The following is a 15636-nucleotide window of genomic DNA, read 5'->3' on the forward strand; positions in this document are numbered from 1 at the left end:
TGTGTTCCTTTGCAGTAGTCTTTAAATATTGTGCTGCCTTACAATACCAATGCATAGTGACGTGACTTAACCTGAAAAATAAAGCAAGGAAACGCAAAAGCATTCAGAGGGAATGCAAAATATTGTGAGGGAACGTAGAAGTAGCCCTTAACAAAGTTCTCACAGAGACCCCTTGGGATGTCTGCATAATGTTTACGACTGGAGCGAGATAATTCTGTCCTTGGCTTCCTCAGATATAATGTCAACAAGAATTGGGAGGACATGGGAATACATACAGCCCCCCATGAACATCTATGGCCGCGGCAGAAAGGCATATTCAAACATTTGCTCTGGAATCATCATGAGGGCAAAGTCAACTATTTTCCAGATTGCAACACAAAGTGCATTCCTTACATTAAACAATTATAATGACGTTGTAATTTACTAAGGCCTTAAGGAAAGTTTAAGACCTTCTTGTTCTGTCCTTGTAAAGAGACATTTCTGGGAAGAGTCAAGTGAGAGCAGCAGGGTTCGCCCTTTAACAAGATTTAATAAGTCTAAATCTGTTCGTCTGTGTTGTGCATGTTAGCACAGCAGCGTGCAGGAAACACTATGAAGTTGCAAAAGATCCTCTCCTGATTGCACCGTGCTTCAGAAAACACACACACCAATAAACAAGTTATACAACTGCATTTTACTGCACAGCAAAGCTATGAACTCCTAATCACAGCTGCAACATGCTCTGTTGTTGGCTCATGCTGGGACTTGTATTTTAGGGATGAGTTGTTTGCGAACGAGTTGGCTCTTTGGGTTCGGCTCTTTAAGACTACGATGGCAAACGGCTCCTGTTTGAGAGATGGTTTCCTTTTTTTTATTGTTTTAATACATGACAGAATAAAGGGACAATCTTTTCTCCACATTGCTATGCCACATGCACACTAGTGCTTTGTGGTATAACAGCACTGTTTTATAGCAAATGTCATCAAATAATGTTATTCTAGGAATTATACTGCTTAGCTTGATTGCAATGAATAATTTAAAGGACCAATATGTAAGATATTTGGTGAGTTTATTAATAAAATGACCTTACTATATCACCAGCTATGTTGAAGTGCTAGCTTCTGAGCAGCGATCTTGTTTGCTTCTTTTTACCTATCCATGTTTTTGCATCTCTTCAATGTTTTGAATTTGGACTGCAGTACCAATTTTAAACACTGGGTGTCAGGGATACATAATGCTTCTTTAAGTAATCCACATGAACACATAGGTCAAAAACTTGCTAAATTGGGCTGATTTAATAGAAGCCAAAATGGTACCATATGACAAGCCGTAAGGGAGCCAAAGAGCAGAATGATGTGTTTGGGTTTATGCACACGTCTTTGTGTCTTGTATGAGCAACAGCTGTCAGGTTTTTCAAATTAAATTATTTAAACTGAAGTGTAAAAGTTGTTATTTTTAACATATAGAAGGAGCTGTTCCATCTTAATGAATGAGCTGGGTCTTTAACTTTTTCTTAAAGGTGCAAAGGGACTCCATTTGAAGGGATCAAATGGAGTTTGGAAGTTTGGACCTTTTTTTTTTGCGGAAAACGACAACTGGTTAAGATATTAGTTCATCTTCGATTTTTAACAACAATATAATCATAAATTAATGTTGGAAGTGTTCAGAAATCATATTTTTTGCAGTGGTCTCTTTATTTTTTTCCAGAGCTCTTTTATCACCTCGACTGCATCACCTTAAATTTAATGAAGCAAGTAAAAGGTACAATTGTGGGGATCAGTCAACACACATTTATTTCTACAAGTGGTTAAATACATACAAAAGACAATCCATAATGACAAAATTAAAGGAGCAATATGTAACACCTAGTGTTTTAAATTAGTACTGCAGTGCAAATTCAAAACACTGAAGAGAGCTGCCTTATACCGCCTACCTTTTCTAGTTAAAACAAATACAGACCATTCAGGACCAGAATCTAAACTTAGAAGCTGCTGCATTGTTGTCAGAGAAGTCAGCACTTCAACATAGCATGTTTCCTTAATGTCTGATTATACAGTAAGGTCATTTTATTTCATTCAGATATTTTACATATCGGTCATCTAAAATTCCATGCAACTATTATGTACATAATCGTAGTACTTCTTAAACTTTGTATCTACTGAGAAAGGCCAAAAGATTTTAAGACTTGTATTATCACTGCTTGACACTCAGAAGCTGTCTGAACTGATATCAATAGAAAGGCAGCCTACTGTACAAAATTACATTTGAACCACAGTCTTGATAAGAATAGTGAAATATTCTGAAATGGGAATTAAAAGTCCTCAAATGCAGAAACATTCTGTTAAATGTAAATAACCACCAACACTCTGATTGCCCACTCATGCTTTGAGCTATTACATCAGCATACACAAATGTACAATGTACAGTGGCCTTCTGTACACAGAACACCCACACACACACACACGCACACACACACACACACACACAAGCAGAGGCAGAGTGGAATTTGAGAAATGTAAGTCACACATTTTAGTAAACATCCAAACATCTGTTACCGCCCACACCTCATGTCAACTCCCACTTTATTAAATCATTTAAACGTCATTAGAAACCCTTTAAATCTGAAGTTCATCAAATAATTACAGATAACATTTACTCCGTCTGCTTTTCAATACATAAAAGAGCAGGTTTTGACCTCGATGTTTGAGCCTCACATGTCCAATAAATTGATCTCATACAAAAGATTTCTCTTGTTGCTTCACCTCTCCTGCTGCTGCTGTATGTGGGTTGTCCTTCACTGCTCCTCTTCCCACAGGCAGAGTTTTTCCAACCGGTGGAGAGGAGCCCACATGCAGCAGAGCGCCCCCCACCAGGAGCAGCACGCAGGCCCCCCAGCCCAGGTACAGCGCCGGCCCAAGCTCTCTCTTTAAAGGCGCTGCAACATTTGGGTCATAGAAGTCCCTGATGACTGTGTAGGCAGTCCAACAGATCGGTACCAAGTGGGCCAGGCCTGCCACGAGGAAGAGCACCCCTGATAACCTCGCCAGCCGAGCCTTGGAGGCCTGGTTGCCGTCACCCATGCAATGTGTACACTTGGCCCCCGCCACCCCGAGCAGGAGGGCCAGGAGGCAGAGGAGCAGGGAGAGAACAGTGATGCAGCGAGCCACCTGCAGAGACATGGGCAGGGCCAGAGTGGAGTCGTAGGTCTTGCACTGGATCTGGCCCGTGGTTTGAGAAAGGCAGTTCATCCACAGTCCCTCCCACAGCACCTGGGCGATCACCAGCTCCCCTCCAACGAAGGCTGACACACGCCACAGAGGGGCCGCGCACACCAACACCCCAAACCCCCAACCCAGCATGGCCAACACCAAGCCCAGCAGCTGGAGACCCGTGGACGCCATGATGTCAGAAGTAAAAAGTGCTCTCAGCTTCAGAAAAGTGTCTCTTTAAAGAGTCTTTTATCAAAGACGTCAATAACTGAGTATACTCTAAACAATTTCTCTGTACAGCCTCCAGTGAATGTAAATGTTTAAACGTGTTGAAAAGTTTCCTCTTTTCTTCTGTTTCCTCGTCTCAGGTTACCTTCTTGTTTGTCAGCCAGGTATGTACTGTTGAGATAAAAGAGTTTTTTTTAGCAATGCCACTGCAAAGACATCAGTAAAAGATCAACCAGATCAGCAGCTTACATGATTAAAAAACAGTATTTAACTTATTTTCTTTAATAGGGACAATAGAATTAAATTCTGTATATACATTACACTACAGATATTTTAATACAATAAAATACTAGAATACTGAAAAGTATTTTAAAGTAAATTTATGGCTGTGAGGTATACAAGTGTGGTAAAAAATACAGTTTAAACTTACTTTTCAATCCATAATCAAAGAGCCAGATGTCCACAGCTGGCTTGTTGAGGGTCCTCTGTGTGTGTGTCTTGCTGGTTGCAGTCGACTGGTATGAGTAGTTTGTCTTTCTTCTGTTATGACTGACCAGCTTGTCTCTCTGGATCTCACACACAGGGGTGTAGGAGGGCAGCAGTGTGTGCTGCTGCATGCAAAATACACACACACACACACACACACACGCTGGTTATGGAAAAAAACATTAAAACACAAGGACACTTTGTTTACAACAGTGTTCACTGCTATCATGTTTTTGTCTTGTGATTGGGGTTGCAGTGCAGTTCTCATCTGGAGGCACTAGGTGGAGGTAAAGGAGCAGAAGAGGAAAGCCGATTGGAGCTTGACATGTGTAACAGCTGGATTTCTGCATTGTGTTGTGTTAAGGATGAATAATGCTGTGACACTGGGATTGTGTTTATAGTCGACCACTGATCAAAAGGGGAGAGCAGCAGAGGCTAAATGAATATAGAACCAACCACCAAAGAAGAAAAACAGAGAAAAGTGTGACTGTGAACTATAATAAAAGTACCTGTGGAGTTTTGAGGTTTTGTGTTATCGTAACAAAGAGATGGTGCATATTCTACACAAGTGAAACAAACCCTCTGTGACATTAAAGACAAAACCCACCAAAAGAAGACCAAATGGACTCTCAGATTGTAACTGGTGAAATCAATGTATTGACTTTACTGGCTATAGTGTCTGCTTGAGTTGTATGAATTTGACAGCATGCACATGGGTAAATTGATGTTGCTTTGTAGATCCAGCAGAGGGCATTAGACTGCCACCTCCTCAGAACTGGCCTCAACATCCTTCTTGCTTCAGGCGCCCACGTGCAGAGTGCTCATGACTTGTATATCATAAATTGCAGGAGGAGGCGTGCGGGTGATGAACTGCTATCAGATGTCAGACAGTACTGAGGCAGGCAGCGTTTGATAAAGTGACTTGGCATTGAGCTTGTTTCTGTAATGCTGACTGACGGGCCAAACTTGACGTTGACATTTTTGTTTACCATCCTTTCTACCAATGGGGCACACCCTGCCATGCAGCTTGTCACCAATGACGTGAAATTATTTCATTTCTTATTGAGGTACCATTTTGCTGGTTGATTACTTCCTCTGCAAGTTTAAATATGATTCCATATTCTGGTGAAAGAGATTCCTATTGGTTTTAAATGTGTAACAATTACCCCATGTGAATACTATGTAAGTACATTATTGTTTGTTGTGTTTTTATTTCATTATTCTATGATTTCATTGATTTTTACTGACTTATTTGTTGCATTTTCCCATGTATACTCTGTGTAACAGGGAAGTAACCAGGCAGATGTTTATTGTGTGATGCAAAATGTAACCTTGAGCCTTAACTATGAGGGATTCGTGAAGTCGTACGTTTATTTCCATCCCCTTATTTCATGTATGCACTTTGTGTTTGAGTCCCAGCCTGTCTGCTTTGGGCAATGAATTAACCTACTCTGAGGAACACTTTCACCCTGAATATCATTTTATTCTTTATTCATTATTATGAGTTTTATTTCTGATTATGATCTTATTCATTCTGTTTAATTTGTAAAAATGAAATAACCTGTACTAGAGTCTGCATTACAAGACTTCATTAGGAGTAACAAAAGTATAAGGAAGCTGAAGGTTTGTCTTTTTTTAAAGGTCAGAAAACTCCTTCTGATCATATAAGTATCACATGCTGTACATACATTGATTAACAGTTTAGTCATTTAAACTTGTTTGTTTCTTTACTTCATTAAGAAAATAAAGTTGTTCCCTATAAAAAAGTTTATTTTCGTGTGTTCTCGTGTCATGTTTCTGCAGGAAAAGTAAAACATGAATCTAGCTTTAGGCAGCTTGTTGGCCTGTTGGAGCTTAGCATGACGAGAGAGAGACTGTTGAGCTGATATCAAGTCAGGGGCGTGTCCAGATGGGTGGCCAGGGGGGTCATGGGCCCCTCTTGAAATCTTATTGGCCGGCCCAGGTGCCAACCAAAAATCCAAATCTATGATTGGCTATTTGTGTAATGAAAGGGCAGGACTAAAGTACAAATCACCTATTCTGGTTGTTTTCCGCAGAGTAATTAATATGAGTACTTTCAGTTGTAACTAAATACTTTGCTCTTTTTGTTAACATTTCCGAACATAAACTTGTGCACACTGTCTAACTTGGACTTCATTGCAAATAAATGTATTCCTGCAGGCTAGCATAAACGAGTTAGCATGCACATTTCTAAGACTTAAACCATGACTTTGCTAATTCATCTTTTTTTTTTAGTTCCTGAAGAATCAAGCTAAGAAGATGTATATGTTACAGATTGTGTTTCTTACGTATCATTAGAAGGGATATAAAAGGTAAAAAAAGAATTCATTAGCATGGGTGTGCCCACAAACGACATGCCACCCCTGAATCAGTCAGTGCCCGTGGTGGGCCAAGTTTAAAAAGTCTGGACATGCCCCTGTTTCAAATATGCACTCCAGGACATTTTAGGTCAGCCTGCCACCGAACTTTTCAACAGTTTTTAATCACATATGTGTGGTACATTCAATTCAGTTTATTTAGGAAGGGGACAGGGGACACTTTCACATGTGTATGACCACTTACCTCCTCTGTAAACATTATGCTGGTAAATATCCAGTGTTTCACGGCCGATGATGATGCTCGTTTGTGTACGTACGAGCACGTATGACGAGCATGCGAGGGAGAGCAAGCAACAGGTTACTGGTGCAGTTCACCTAACGGCCATGCGGTATCGCTACAAATGCAGTATTTTTGAAAGTTACATATAGCCCTTTTAAAGAGGCTTTTTAAAATACAAATAAACAAGGAGATAAAAGAAAAAGAATGACAAGCAGAAGAGAACTTAGCACAAAACAAGACACAGCACAGAACAAAACAAAACAATGAACAAAGCAGAACAGTTTACAAGGTAAAAGAACAGGACAGAGTACAAAGATTAGAAAACGCACAGCTGTTGAGAACAATAAAAGCAGTAGTGAAATGAGAAAACAAAAACATAAATACATATATGTTGAGATTGCAAACTAAGAGTACAGCCATTATAAATCATTTTAGTGCTGACATGTATATGTATTGCCCATCCATTGTTTTAGCTGCTCAGAAAACGATTTGTGTGTGTTAAGTTGTCTGATATGTTCTGGGATTGAATTCCACTGTCTTGATCTTCTGACGGACCAGGCTGACTGACTAAAGGAACTTTTTCACAATGGAATGACACAGTCTCCTCTTGTCGATCCCCTTGTGACACGATCAGTACCAGTTCTTCTGATGTAGGCAACAAGTGGCGGTGGAGTTAGATTGTGAGTAACTTTAAAAACCAAGCACAGGTTAAAATATTTTATGAGGTCTTCCCAGTTTAAAAGCTGGAACTTTTTAAAAATTGAGCAGTGATGGAAAAGTTTTGGTTTCTTATCTAAAATTTGTATGGCTTGTTTGTATATCGATTCAAGTGGTTTCTGTGTGCTACGGTTGGCCTGCGACCAGCTTGTCAAACAATAATTATAATTAATAATAATAAGTGTAAATACTGGCTGTACTGGAACACAATCCATCATAACATCATTAAATACAAGAATGTCAGCCAGTGAAATACTTCTCATGAAGTCTCCTCCTATCTCTGACTCATACTCTCATACTCAGTTGTTTTATAACATGTTGTTTAACAGGCCAACAGACAAATTATTATATATTATTATATTTTTCAAAGTGCAGTCAACTTGAACATTGAAGTGCATTAAAAGCATTCACTATCGCTTCCTTTCAAATTGAGTTGACACTTTGAGAACAAAATGTTTTATTAGAGGTGTTTAAATTCTTCAATGTGTTCTTGTTCTCATGTTCTTTAGATGAATAACAATAATGTTTAAAGAGTTTTGATCAGCCATCACAGAGCATTATAGAACTGTTCTCCTTGGCACTATGTTATGCTAGTTTATGAAGTCACAGGTCACAATACCTATTCAAATTGCTCCTTCATTTCAGGCCACCTTCTGAATTTCTATAACCATTGGCAGCTGGTGCATTGTTCTCCAGAGTGGGAACAATTTCTCACAAATGGAGCAGGATATATATCTTAGTTCCTTAGCTTGATACTAACACATACTGGAAAATGCCAGGACTGGCCAGCATAATTGTCATCACAATAATATTAATTTAGGAAACAATCTATTTTACATAACATACTCAGTTTACAACACCATATGCACTCGTACTTAGAGGCACATATTTCCTAAACTCTGTTGAGACAAACTTTGAAAGCTGCGGACTCATGCTAGTCTGGTTTTAAACAACACCATACTGTATGCACTTCAACTTACAGGAATATTTTTTCTAAACTCTGTGGAGACAAACTTTAAAAACTGCTGTGTAATGCTAGTCTGGTCTGCTACTCTGATCCATCTTCATAAACAGCCAATGCTCTGAGCCAGTGACACTGCTCTTCATGTCTTAGTTAATGGTTCGTATCCCTCTGTCAGTAACACTAAATATCTGTGCATGCGTGTCCGTTTTTTTATTATTTCTTCTTCTGCAAATCTGCCTCCTCTACAATGTTTTTTAACCATCTTGTTAGCAGCACACAGGCCATAAAGTGCTGCATTTACTATCATTAGTATGTGAGAAAAAGGTGAGGAAATGACATCTTTGCATGGAGCAAGATTTCATCAGCTGCTGCAACATGACTTGACGTGGTGCAGTTGTACTAGCGGTTAGGTCTCGTTCCATGAACAGAGGCATGGGACGAGCATCCCGGGTTTGAATCTATTCTATATGCATGTGGTGCACTCTGGAGGGACTAGTCAAAGAGTGTTAGCTGTCATTGTGCTCAACCAACAAACAAAGAGGTTTATTTAAAGAACCGTACAGGCCTACTGAAAATGTACAAGACTTTAAGATATGATAGAGATAGATCAAGATGAAACATACACATAAATACACCTTGTGTAAATCATTAAAAGATAAAAAAGCATTCATTTTATAGATGCCACCATAATAATCACCTCCGTCCTCCTTTTTACCCCAAACTGAAAAATTTATCAACATTATAACAGAATTGTGTTTTCAGACACATTGATTCTTTAGCTGTTTTTTTATCTGGTTGAATAACAGATGAAAGGAGTTGTTGGACAGTCGAATCCGATTTCACTGTTTTCAACCATAAATCAACATTGAAATCGTGGTTGAAGCTCACTGGGTTCAGACACCATAAAACAGACATGAAGAAGCATGTAGAATGAGGAGGGAAACATTGAGGGTGTTTTTTTAAAAGGGTTTTTTGGGGGGCTTTTTGTGCCTTTATTGTAGAGATAGGACAGTTAGAAATCAGAGAGAGAGAGAGAGAGAGAGAGAGAGAGAGAGAGTAGGGAATGACATGCAGGAGAGGAGTCACAGGTTGGACTCAAACCCGGGCCGCCCACTTGGTGGACTACAGTATGACCTCTGAACATGGGATGGGCGCACTAACCGCTATGGTACCGGCACCCCAACACTGAGGTTTTGAGCCAAGTAGAGTTTCTATATTGGATTAAAATTATAATTAAAATAAAATAAAGGAATGTTTGTTTATTGCTTACTTTTTCTTACCCCATCATTAGTTGTCGTTTTAGACATTTTGCTCTTTTTAACTTTATACAATTTATTTGTCTGCAACATGGAGAGATAATAATATCACTTCACTGCACAGCACTGTGTTCATCATGACAATAAAAGAATGTTTTAGTCAGTGGCTTTTGTCTACAAAACGGCCATGATGTATGATGAGGAGTTTAGTTTTTGTCTCCAACAAGTTAAGTTTCACTTTTCTGGAAACACTGAGAGAAAGTGAGAGAGAGAGAGGTAGACAGAGAGAGAGAAAAAGGGGAAGGCAGAGGGAGGGAGGAGAGTAATGAGACAATAAAGAGAAGGTTCAGACACACACTGACAGATTTCGTGGATCAAGGTCAGGCAGTTCTCTCTGTACAACAGAATGGCTTCACGCTCGACTAAAGGTGAGTGTCTTTATTTATATGAAGGTTTATGTGATCACTTTTCATGCCTCTTATGTGAGATGGATTACATCTCTATTATTCATATAGTTTCACTGCTGTTTCTTCTCAGTATGCGGCTCTCCAGATATTCAAGAAGACCTCAGGATTGTTCTGCTGGGGAAGACTGGCTCAGGAAAGAGTTCAACAGGGAACACCATCCTGGGAAATGAGGTCTTTAAGGCAGAATTCTCACCATCTTCTGTGACAAAGACTTGTAGAAAAGTAGTCTTCCAGTACAAAGACAGAAGAGTGAGGCTCATTGACACGCCTGGGTTCTTTGACACATCAACAGCAGAAGACGAGTTGAAAGAAGAAATCGAGAAATGTATCCTCCTCTCTGTCCCAGGACCCCATGTGTTCCTGCTTGTGATGAGACTGGATGTTCGGTTTACACAAGAGGAGAAGAACGCGGTCAAATGGATCGAGGACAACTTTGGTGCAGAAGCCTCCAAGTACACACTTGTACTTTTCACAAGGGGAGACGAGCTCGGGCAGAAATCCATTGAGACTTTTTTGGAGGAAAGCTCTGATCTCAGGGATCTCGTCAGAACGTGTAACGCCAGGTACATTGTGTTTGACAACAAGAGCATGAATAATCGCACTCAGGTGAATGATCTGTTTGAGAAGATAGACGAGATAGTGCAGTTAAATGGTGGGCATTACACCAGCAGCATTTATGAAGAGGCCCAGAGAAAGATCAAGTCAGCTGAGAGGTGGAACATCTGTGTAAAGTATGCGCACAGGTTAGGTTCAGGCTTGATAGGAGCTGCTGCTGGAGCTGCTCTACCTGCAGCTGGAGCTTTATTCGCTGCAGAGGAAGTTGCTGCTCCGTCCATTATGTCAACTTTAATGGGATGGCTTTAGGGATTTTTTAAAATGTTGTTTAGGTTTCCAAGACTTTAAAGATAGTTAAGTCAAGCTATAACTTTCAGGAAATTTGGGAAGTCTTACTTTTATTTCCTTCCCTTATTTCATTTATGCGCTCTGTGTATGAGTCCCAGCCTGGGCCCCTCTTGAAAACTGATTGGCCAGCCCAGGTGCAACCCCAAAATCCGAATCTATGATTGGTTATTTTTCTAATCAGAGGTGGGACTTAAAGGAAGAATATGCAATTTTTTGATCCATCAGATGTCGCCCTTGAGCACCAGCATGAAACCATAACAAATTGCACTGCATTGTTGTGTTAGCATGCTAATGCTCGCGATCTTTATGCTGGTATCTTCACACTGCATGTAAATTTACCCAAAATGAGCGTGATCTAGAAACACAGTTAAGCAGTGAGTACAGTATGTTATTCTTCTTTTCTCTAGTCCCTCAGTTAAAAAACTTTTATACGTGAGGGGATGAGCCTGCCTGCTGTCCCGACGATGTTAACAAAGTGAAGCTACGGCTCGGAAAACTCGGAAAGCATCACAGACAGTGGGAGTCGGGTGTCAAACTCATTGTAGACAGTCATGACTCAGTTATTTTCAGAGGATATACTTGATTTCTGCTACATTTAAGTGTGAAAAATCGCATATTCTTCCTTCTTGAAGTACAAATCAACTATTCTGGCTGTTTTCAGCAGGTTAATTAATGGTAATACTTTCAGTTGTAAATAAATACTTTGCTTTTTCCATTAAAATGTCCAAGGATAAACTTGTGCACACAGTCTAACTTGAAATGGACTTCATTGCCAATAAATGTATTTCTGCAAGTTAGACAGCATTCACGAGTTAGCATGGAATTTTCTAAGTACTCAAAATCATGACTTTGCACATACTATTCATCTTTGTTTTTGATTCCCTAAAGAATCAAGCTCAGAAGATATCTTGAAAATGTTTATGTCAGCCTGCCCCTGAACTTTTCTACAGTTTTTAATCACACATGTCTCTCTCAGCAGGAACTTTTCTCTGTATAAGGTTAAACGTTTTGTGAACATCATGGTTGTATGTAGTCATGTTGTTTGTCACCAGGCCGACAGACTTGTGGATATATTTATTCAAAGTGCAGTCAACTTGAACATTGAAGTGCATTAAAAGCATTCACTGTCGCTTCATTTCAAATTGAGTTGACACTTTGAGAATAAGGTGTGAATTTCATTAAAGGTGTTTAAATTCTTTACTCATGGAAATGAAAATACACAATATGACTTGTACAAAGATTGAAAGTTTGAAACTGTCAATTTAATATTCTGTTTCCTTTTTTAACACTAGTGTGTATCATTTAATTTAAAGATAAAGGGTTTTATTTTGACAGCCTGTGAAAAACTTGTGGTGCAAAGTGATTCAGGGCGTGTCTGGTAAGATTTTGTTTGTACAATCTGGGCGCTAAACGAGGCATAATTGGATATTTGAATAAGTGGCTTGATTATACATAGGTATGTTTTGGGAGGAACATGAATCAAACCAATCAGAGTGATAGCTCTCATTCCTTTTTGGAGCTCAGTGCGCCTGCAGGCTTGCACGTTGATATTCACACGGCAGACTTCAGACTTTCTTCTTAAATATGCTGAGCTTTGGTTCATATAACTTCTCTCCTTTCAATGAGCCCCTGAACACACAGAACACACACAGCACACTGTATGAAATATGTCGATGGTTGACTTAAGTTATAGTTTGCCCAAGCATCAAAAAGGAGAGAACTTGTCCACATGAGGCCCAATAGTTTATCTATTCAATATTAAAATCTCCAGACAGGCCGACATCGTGGACAGGATCTAAGCTAACAAGTGTTCTGTGGGCTCACCATCAAATAAAGGCAGGCTGTAAACATGTACGGTATGAACTCTTTATATTAACATAACTTATTGCACTGGTTTTCTGCATCCTCAAGATGGGAACATGCCACAATTGCACGTGTCTTGACCACACCTCATTTTATGACAAACAAACTCCTGGGCGCCAGCGGGCACGAGTTAATTTGCTATTTAATCAACGTGAGTGCTGGGTGTAAAATTGAAAACTGTGTCAGGTGGAAAGATAGAAGGGAATCACTACAAATCATTTGCTGATTAATGACAACTTTTGCTCCGGTTTTCCAGATTGTTGTGTTTATGAGAAACATCACCAGCCAGAAAAGTTTTCTTTGGTCATCAGTGAACGGTTCAGAGAAAACATCCGTACATCACAGAATTATTATTGTTGACAACATTAAAACCTACATCAGCCATTTAAATCTGACCTGTTGTGTGCGGTAGAAGTGGATCAAGAGATGTTCTAATGTTTTCATCCTCGGTACATTAAATCATGAATTAATGATGAAACAACTCCACTGAACTACAGCTCTCACAAGAAGTCTGTAAACAGAGATTAACCAGCGTCACGGAGGAGCTCAGAAAGTAATTTATCCCTTATATTTTAATTTCTTTATATTCAACTGGAAATACATGTCTATTCAATTTATCCTCCATTAACCTTATCATTTAAATGTTTATATATTTCTTTAGTAGGCGAACTATAGTCCAATTTATGTCTAAATATTCATATTTTGTTTTAAAATCACCAAATGTTAACTTATAATAAGGGGTATGTGTTCTAGCTCTTGCTTTTAACTTATTCCATTGTGTTTGGTCTCCACCCGTCCATGCTGCACTCCTGCTCAAAGCATTGGACACATTTTTAATGAAGGGAATTTTCAACTATGAATTAAGCTCAGGTGCTCCCAAACCTCCATTTTGATTTCATTTTATAGAACAGACATCTTTTTGTAACTTTCTGATTTGTTCCCCAAATAAGCTTTGCTCACAATTTATTTAACGAAATGACAGCTGGAGGAAACACAGCTGAGAGAAACAATAATTTAGACACCATGTAGGTTTTAACTATGTTTACTTAAACTTAACTAAACTTAACTTAACTATGTTTACTATGTTAACTATGTTTACTATGTTTTAACTATGGCCTTTATAACTGGTATCTTTATTTTCCCATTTCTGAACCTCATCCTTAATCTCAGTCTCTTTTCTAGACCAGTTAAAAAATATATAATGTCCTTACCATAAATCCATATCTCAAGTACTTTCATCTCTTAGCTGGACACTAATATCTGTTTTATTCTGTTCTGAACCTATCCACACAGCTTCAGTTTTTTCCAGATTTAATTTAGCACCTGAAGCACGTTCATAAAGCACCAGATTAGAGGTCAGAGCATCCAGCTCTCTTTGTTTTCTGATAATAACAGTAACATCATCTGTGTAAGCCAGAGCAGCCAACCTTAGCGAGTTTCTGATGTGAGCACCTTTAATACAAATATCATTAGTTATTCTTTTAAGTAAAGTGCAGATAGACTAAGTTAGCAACTATTGGTTATCATAGTGGAGCATTGGGCTGCTAAAGAACCAGATCTTTCTATCAGGAGTTAGTAAGGACCACAAACTGTAACACTGAAATTCAAGAGGTGGCCAGAAATGAAGCAGGTATTTGAATAGGTATTGTGACCTGTGACCTCATAAACTAGCATAACATAGTGCCAAGGATTACAGTTAAAGCTCTGTGATGGCTGATCAAAACTCTTCAAACATTATTGTTATTCATCTAAAGAACATTATGTTATAGTGGAAAGGTTTGTGTCGAACAGACAGCAATGTGTTGCAGTATCTGATGTTAAGTAGCTTCTGTTAGCAACATAGAAAAATACTGAGTTAAAGATTGTTAAATCAAGCAGTAACTTTTAAGGAAATTTGTGAAGTCGTACGTTTATTTTTATCCCCTTATTTCAATTATGCGCTTTTTGTTTGAGTCCCAGCCTGTCTGCTTTGGGCAATGAATTAACCTACTCTGAAACCTACTGAACCTACTCCGGAAAATATCTTGGAAAACACCAAGACCCCAAACCCCCAACCCAGCATGGCCAACACCAAGCCCAGCAGCTGGAGACCCGTGAACGCCATGATGTCAGAAGTAAAAAGTGCTCTCAGCTTCAGAAAAGTGTCTCTTTAAAGAGTCTTTTATCAAAGACGTCAATAACTGAGTATACTCTAAACAATTTCTCTGTACAGCCTCCAGTGAATGTAAATGTTTAAACGTGTTGAAAAGTTTCCTCTTTTCTTCTGTTTCCTCGTCTCAGGTTACCTTCTTGTTTGTCAGCCAGGTATGTACTGTTGAGATAAAAGAGTTTTTTTTAGCAATGCCACTGCAAAGACATCAGTAAAAGATCAACCAGATCAGCAGCTTACATGATTAAAGAACAGTATTTAACTTATTTTCTTTAATAGGGACAATAGAATTAAATTCTGTATATACATTACACTACAGATATTTTAATACAATAAAATACTAGAATACTGAAAAGTATTTTAAAGTAAATTTATGGCTGTGGTAAAAACAAGTGTGGTAAAAAATACAGTTTAAACTTACTTTTCAATCCATAATCAAAGAGCCAGATGTCCACAGCTGGCTTGTTGAGGGTCCTCTGTGTGTGTGTCTTGCTGGTTGCAGTCGACTGGTATGAGTAGTTTGTCTTTCTTCTGTTATGACTGACCAGCTTGTCTCTCTGGATCTCACACACAGGGGTGTAGGAGGGCAGCAGTGTGTGCTGCTGCATGCAAAATACACACACACACGCTGGTTATGGAAAAAAACATTAAAACACAAGGACACTTTGTTTACAACAGTGTTCACTGCTATCATGTTTTTGTTTTGTGATTGGGGTTGCAGTGCAGTTCTCAGCTGGAGGCACTAGGTGGAGGTAAAGGAGCAGAAGAGGAAAGCCGATTGGAGCTTGACATGTGT

General features: G+C 39.0%; 2 protein-coding genes and 1 long non-coding RNA gene across 5 annotated transcripts; 2 read left to right on the forward strand and 1 right to left on the reverse strand.

The window, feature by feature from the left end:
• Positions 1–1712: 1712 nt before the first annotated feature.
• cldn31 (claudin 31) lies at positions 1713–15443 on the reverse strand. 2 transcript variants are annotated; one of them, XM_061049613.1, is made up of 4 exons: positions 15262–15443; positions 12314–12457; positions 3847–4027; positions 1713–3587 (listed from the first exon to the last, which is right to left on the reverse strand). In XM_061049613.1, the coding sequence occupies exon 4, from the start codon at positions 3378–3380 to the stop codon at positions 2712–2714; it is 669 nt and encodes a 222-aa protein (XP_060905596.1). In that variant the 5' UTR covers positions 3381–3587; positions 3847–4027; positions 12314–12457; positions 15262–15443; the 3' UTR covers positions 1713–2711. The 2 variants fall into 2 exon arrangements, with proteins under 2 accessions (XP_060905596.1, XP_060905604.1); XM_061049621.1 differs by lacking the exon at positions 12314–12457.
• Positions 4783–5678, forward strand: LOC132983354 (uncharacterized). The gene is made up of 2 exons (XR_009674833.1): positions 4783–4969; positions 5190–5678. It is a non-coding gene; the product is annotated as an uncharacterized LOC132983354 (long non-coding RNA).
• On the forward strand, positions 9734–11200 carry LOC132983323 (GTPase IMAP family member 7-like). 2 transcript variants are annotated; one of them, XM_061049602.1, is made up of 3 exons: positions 9734–9886; positions 9996–10638; positions 11029–11200. In XM_061049602.1, exons 1-3 carry the CDS (start codon positions 9865–9867, stop codon positions 11084–11086), a joined length of 723 nt encoding a protein of 240 aa, XP_060905585.1. In that variant the 5' UTR covers positions 9734–9864; the 3' UTR covers positions 11087–11200. The 2 variants fall into 2 exon arrangements, with proteins under 2 accessions (XP_060905585.1, XP_060905576.1); XM_061049593.1 differs by lacking the exon at positions 11029–11200 and having other exon boundaries at positions 9996–10945.
• Positions 15444–15636: the final 193 nt, after the last annotated feature.

This window comes from Labrus mixtus, chromosome 2, assembly GCF_963584025.1.
Source record: "Labrus mixtus chromosome 2, fLabMix1.1, whole genome shotgun sequence".
NCBI classification, from domain to species: Eukaryota; Metazoa; Chordata; class Actinopteri; order Labriformes; family Labridae; genus Labrus; species Labrus mixtus.

Bases quoted from the DNA above. Each gene is read 5' to 3' on its own strand.
- LOC132983323 (XM_061049593.1), top strand. From the start codon at position 9,865: ATGGCTTCACGCTCGACTAAAG. The intron at 9,887-9,995 runs GTGAGTGTCTTT...GTTTCTTCTCAG, and splicing joins GGCTTCACGCTCGACTAAAG to TATGCGGCTCTCCAGATATT.
- cldn31 (XM_061049621.1), bottom strand. From the start codon at position 3,380: ATGGCGTCCACGGGTCTCCAGCTGCTGGGCTTGGTGTTGGCCATGCTG.